This window comes from Myotis brandtii, unplaced genomic scaffold, assembly GCF_000412655.1.
Source record: "Myotis brandtii unplaced genomic scaffold, ASM41265v1 scaffold96, whole genome shotgun sequence".
Taxonomy (NCBI): domain Eukaryota; kingdom Metazoa; phylum Chordata; class Mammalia; order Chiroptera; family Vespertilionidae; genus Myotis; species Myotis brandtii.
This window is the reverse complement of record NW_005371972.1, coordinates 608,031-613,901: the sequence shown is the minus strand read 5'-3', so window position 1 is coordinate 613,901 and position 5,871 is coordinate 608,031. Positions and strand designations below refer to the sequence as shown.

The 5,871-nt window shown below is 59.1% G+C and overlaps 1 protein-coding gene across 1 annotated transcript in view; it reads right to left on the bottom strand.

Moving 5' to 3' along the window:
* LOC102253682 (kazrin-like) overlaps nucleotides 1–4,684 on the bottom strand; it is a 15,520-nt gene extending 10,836 nt beyond the window's left edge. Inside the window, exons 1-2 of the mRNA XM_014533286.1 lie at nucleotides 4,486–4,684; nucleotides 3,565–3,683 (exon numbers count right to left, since the gene is read on the bottom strand). Coding sequence (XP_014388772.1) covers nucleotides 3,565–3,683; nucleotides 4,486–4,587 — 221 coding nt within the window. The 5' untranslated portion in view covers nucleotides 4,588–4,684. The remainder of the gene's footprint in view (nucleotides 1–3,564; nucleotides 3,684–4,485) is intronic.
* Nucleotides 4,685–5,871: the final 1,187 nt, after the last annotated feature.

Here is a 5,871-nt window from a genome sequence, read left to right as displayed (position 1 = left end):
TTCCGCCCCCCTGCCCCCCACCCCCACCCCACCTGCTGCTGGGTCCCATCCCTGTGCTGGGCACCCAGGGTCATTGCTGCCCATGCTGCCAGCTGCCTGCTGGACCGCCAGCTCCTGGAGGCAGGACCGGGTGGGCATGTCTAGAATGCCCAGGCCCCACCGGCCCAGAGCTCACGCTCAGCAGCTTCCCACGCAGGAAAACAGAGCGAGTGGGGCGTTGGCTCCAGCTCCCGACCTGGAACCTTCTGGGAAGACAAGCTCCCTGCTGGGCACAGGTAGACCCCTGCCAGCCCCTCTAGGGCCCGCTCCAGCCTTGTCACTTCAGAGGCACCGTCCCAGGCCCAGCCATCATTGCTCTCTCTCCCGGCAGAAGTCGGAGCTGGTGGCTCTGAATGAGATGCCACCGGGCCCAGCTGGCACTGCCTGGCCAGACCACCTCCTCTCCTGGGGAAGGAAGGGTGTGCTTAGCAAGTCAGCGGTGCCACGGCCGTGGGTGGCGGGTGGGAGGGGCGCCTGCTCACGTCCTTGAGCAAGGCCGTTTCTAACCAGCAGTAGCCATGTGTGCGCCGCCCTGCGACACCGGCTCTCTTCATTAAAGTCGTCTCCAGGGCGCCTCAGCATGGCACCACTTTCTCAGCTGTTGGTCTGAGCTACTGTAAGCGCCCACGTTGAATAAAGCGTCTTGACCTTAAAAGTAATTGAAGACAGCCCGGCTGGTGTGGCTCAGTGTTTGAGCGTCAACCTGTGAAACCAGGAGGTCACGGTTCAATTCCTGGTCAAGGGCACGTGCCCGGGTTGCCAGCTCGATCCCCAGTAGGAGGCGTGCAGGAGGCAGCCGATCAACGATTCTCTCTCATCATTGATGTTTCTCTCCTCTCTCCCTTTCCCTTTCTCTGAAATCAATAAAAATACATTAAAAAATAATTGAAGACATTTTGTCAAATTTGACACTGCCCGCTCCTTAACTGGAGCTGGATTAGACCTGGAAATCCAGGTTTGGGCACAGATTTAGCTATTAGCTGGGTCATTCATTATTCGACACTGAAAACACGAGACTGCGCTGGCTCCAGACCTTGCACCTCTGTGCCTCAGTTTCCTCATCTGTAAAATGGGGCTGACGGTGTGAGTGTCTGGAGTTGTGGGGCCTCGGGATGAGAGAAGGGAAAACGAGTAGCACAGCAGCTGGACGCACCGAGTGTTCCACAAATGATAGTAGGAGGAGCCGTGGCTGTTAACACAAGGAACATGGGAGCCTGGGAAGGGAGCAGACTTCAAAGTTAGGTATTTTGTGACTTTATGCCCATGGACCTCACTTTCCCCTTCTTGAAAATGGGGGTAAGGGCATCTACCCTACATCGGTGTTAAATAAAATTGTATCCATAAGAGGACGGGTGATGGTTTTGCAAAGTACTTTAGAGATAAGGCCCAGAGAGGGCCAGGCCATGCCCAAAGTCACACAGGATGTGTTCTGTATGATGACCCCACTAGGTCCTTAGCCTAGAGTTCCATGGGCGGGTCAGAGGGTCCCAGAGTGCCAATTTGTGAAGTTTAGTATCTTTCTTCTGGCGAAAATGTTTTTATTTGATTCTCAAAGGGGCCATGATCCCCCAAAGTTCAAGAACCGTGTCCTAATTGACCCCCTTCACTTCACTGGTGGAGAAATAGTCCCAGAGAGAGCAAGGTCACCTGGGAAGTAAGGGGCGGGCTAGTTTCCCCGGGGAGTGAATGGGGCCCTCAAATCCCGGGCCCTCCTTCTCCGGGAAGCCATGACCCTTGGGAACAGTCCTGCTACAGCACTTGTGGTTTTCGAAAGCCGCTTGCATCTGGGTGCTGACCTGAATCCACCCCATAGAGTCTTGGCTCCCGGAGGTCCTCAGGGTCGGCCACGTTTCGGGGGAACTGGGGCAGTGATCCCACAGTTTTAAGGTGAAGCAGGCAGCCCCACCCTGCTCAACACAGCATTTACTGATTGTGCTGGGAGGGGTCTGGGGAGGGAGGGAGTCCCAGCTTGAGTGACCGGGACGGGGATTCACTGGGTGGAGTGGGCGGTGAGTGTGGGTGCTGTGGGGCCTCAGCAGGAATCTCAGCGGGAGCTGCTCCTCCAGCCCGTCCTCCAGCCCGTCCTCCAGGGCACAGGGCTGCCCCTGTGGGCTTGGCTTGCTTTCAGCGGGGCCTGAGTTTTTGATCCGATCTCCATCTCGTTATTTCCTGCCACCTCAGTGCCGCCCGCCCGCCCGCCCAGCCCTCTCCCGGCACAGGATTTGGTTTCCGGCTTCCAGCCCGTGTTCCCAGCCCCAGCCCCCCCCTTTTCTAATCCTCAAAGCTGCTTCTGCAAATAATGCACGCACCACCGGGCTGGATTAATTAACTGCACAGAAATGATGGGGAGCCAGCGAAGGAGATAATTATGCAAAACAAAAGTGTCCGCTCACCAGCTTGCTCCTTCCTCCCTCTGCACTCTGGGCACTTGAGTGTGTGTGTGTGTGTGTGTGTGCATGTATCTGTGTGTGTGTGTGTTTATGAGTGTGTGAGCATGTATCTATGTGTGTATGAGTGTGTGAACATGCATCTATGTGTGTGTGTGTGAGTGTATGAGTGTGTGTGGGGGAGCATGTATCTATGTGTGTGTGTGAGTGTATGAGTGTGTGAGTGTGTGTGAGCATGTATCTATGTGTGTGTGTGAGTGTGTATCTATGTGTGTGTGTATATGAGTCTGTGAACATGTATCTATGTGTGTGTGTGAGTGTATGAGTGTGTGTGAGTGTGTGTGTGAGCATGTATCTATGTGTGTGTGTGTGTGTATGAGTTGTATCTATGTGTGTGTGTGAGTGTATGAGTGTGTGTGAGTATGTGTGAGCATGTATCTATGTGAGTGTGTGTGAGTGGGGATCCTTCCCTTTTCCCCGGATCTGCTTGGTGAATGAGCCCCCCCCCTCCTCCCGCAAAGCCTGTTCACAAAAGGTGAGGAGAGAGGCCGAAGGACGTAGGCCAGGTGGGTGATGTTATGGGTGGGGGTCAGGGTGCTAAGAGGAGGGGGGGCAGGGCAACAAGGACACACCTGGTGGGAGGGACCCCGGCCATTCCCTGGTGTGCTTCCTGCAAGGAGCCCCTCCCACGGGCCTGCTGTGTCCATTTCTTCCCGTCCTATCCTGCGTCTCCCTGCCTGCTCCTTCTCTCCACGCCCTCCACACCCTCCGTGCCCTGGAACCCCGGGAGCTGGGGCTGAGCTGGAAGCAGGCAGAGCAGACACTGTGGCCAAATCCCCACCTCCACTCGGCTGGCGCACCTCGGAGATAGAGGAGTTCTGGGGGTGCGTGAGGTCTCCCCGACCCCTGCACCGGGGGGATGGGAGGGCATGTGGGGCCTCACTCACTCCCTGGTCTCCATCTTTCCATGGGGGGACTGGGGTGTGCCTGGGCCTCCTGCCCAGAGATGTGTGGGACCAGACTGCACACCTGCCCCGGCCTACAGCGCCCCTTCACCCCACCTGTGTGATCGGAGGTCCTGGGGGGACTTCCCTCCCTCCCTGGGGCCAGCCCAGGCGGTGCCAGGAGCGGGGCTCACCTCCGGCCTGCCTCGGCGTCCCGGTAGTCCTCGATGGCCAGCCGCAGCTTGCGCCGGTGCAGGGAGCTGCACACGCCCAGGCCCAGCTCCAGGTCCTCGTCGCTCAGGCTCAGCAGCACCTGCGCCCCAGAAGGTGGGCACTGAGCGCCCGGGAGGCTTGGGGCACCTGAGGCCTCCCAGGACCCGTGTCGGCCAGGGCTGAGCCCCAGAGGGGTCTGCTGGCTGGGGCTCCCTCTCCCCATCTCCCTGCCCACCTTCCCTGCGGTCAGGACAGAGCACCTCTGCAGACCCTCTAAAGCACCCCCACAGCCTGCCTGGAGCCCCCCTGAAGCCCCCCTGGAACACTCCTGAAGTCCCCCTGGAACACCCCTGAACACCCCTTGCAGCCTACCTAGAGCTCCCCTGCAGCACCCCTGCAGCTGCCTGGAGCACCTCTGCAGCCCGCCTGGAGCACCCCCTGGAGCACCCCCACAGCCTGCCTGGAACCCCCTAAAGCCCCCCTGGAACATCCCTAAAGCCCCACCTGGAACACCCCCTCCAGCCTACCTAGAGCACCCCTGCAGCCCACCTGGAGCACCCCTGGGGCACCCCTGCAGCACCTCTCAGGCTGGGGCTCCAGGAGGTGGGCAGATCACCATCCAGGCCGAAAGAGCCCTCCCGTGGAGCCCTGCCTCCCTTCAGCCAGGTAAAGGGAGGCTCGTCCCGGTTTAAAGGTGAGGAGGCTGAGCTCAGGAGGGCAGTGACTTGCTGGGGAGACTGAGGGTTTATTGGGAACACTGGTGCCTGCACCAGATCAGTCGACTTCTGGGTTACATCTCCTCCTCGCCCTGAGGGTGGGGGTGGGGCAGGCCAGCTCAGGGTTGGTAAAGCTCATGGGAGGGCCCCGGGGGGATTCTCACTGGGGTCCTGGGGGTGCCCTACCTTCCCGCTCTTCACGTTCTCCGCGCAGGCCTTGACGTACATGGGCATGGCCATGACCACCTCCAGCCAGGCCTGCACGGCGCCCGCCTTCCAGTGGGACATGGGGGTGGTCCTGACCAGCTCCACCTGCTGCAGCCGGTCCACCTGCTCCTCGCCCTCCGACAGGCTGAGGCTCTGCCTCGTGGGGCTGCACTGGCTGTCCGAGTCTGCAACACACGAGCGCAGGCTGGGGAGGACACACACATGCCTGGGCTCCCAATGCACACAGGCCCTGCTGGGGAGGGAGTCCGGGGGGGCCGCGGGGGGCAGGGACGGGCAGGCTGCACCCCCTGAGCCTGCATTCCCCCTGCAGGAGGAGGGCAGGGATGTCTTCCCCCCAAGCATTTCTTCTTTTAAAAATCAAAATGGCCCGGCTGGCGTGGCTCAGTGGTTGAGCGTTGACCTATGAACTAGGAGGTCATGGTTCGATTCCCGGTCAGGGCACAGGCCCGGGTTTCGGGCTCAATCCCCAGTGTGGGGCGTGCAGGAGGCAGCCGGTCAATGATTCTCTCTCATCACTGATGTTTCTATATCCCTCTCCCTTTCCCTTCCTCTCTGCAATCAATAAAAACATACTTTAAAAAACCCCAAAATGGCCTTTGTTTTGTTTTTGCCACCACTCCCCCATTACACAAAGAAAAGAATTTTTAAAACTTAATCCAGAAAAGAATACAAATAAAACAAGGTGGAAATGGGCCCCAAACCCCGCACCCTCAGGCAGCAGCTGTTAGTATTTAGCGAAGCGCACGTTGGGAGACACACAAGCCCAGGCTACAACACACGCAGACCCACGCACTGCACCCCGAGTCCGTCCCGTGACACGCGGTTCTCACGGCACCCCTGCACCCGGGAGCAGCCTGCACTATCTTCCGACCGCACAGGCCTCTGGGATGGCCGCTTGACCTTTATTTCACTCGCCGCCTGCGATGGGCCCCGTTCTGTCCCCATGTTTCACTATCTTGGGCAGCAGGTCACCTTGGGCAGCTGGGTGATTTATCTTCTCAGGACAAAGCGAAGCCAGTTTCTGGAGCGGCCCTCGCAGACAATAAGTCTGTTCGCCAGCAAGTTCCAACCCTGTTCTTCATTGGTGGCCACCGCGTCCACACCTGACGCTTTTTGGCTACACCCTGAATGCAGCTGTGGCTGCCTCGGTCCCCCTGCCTTCCTGGGAGGAGTGTGGCTTGAGTTTGGCTCCGTGCCTGGGGAGGGAACCCAGTCCCAGGCCTTGAGCATCCTACCTGGGCAGGAATTCGCTGCCCCAGCCAGACTCCCGCTGGGTCCGGGTGGGCAGGGCTGCTGTCGAGAGGTAAGGGTGGGCTTGTGTGTTGGGTGCCAAGGTGTTTGCAG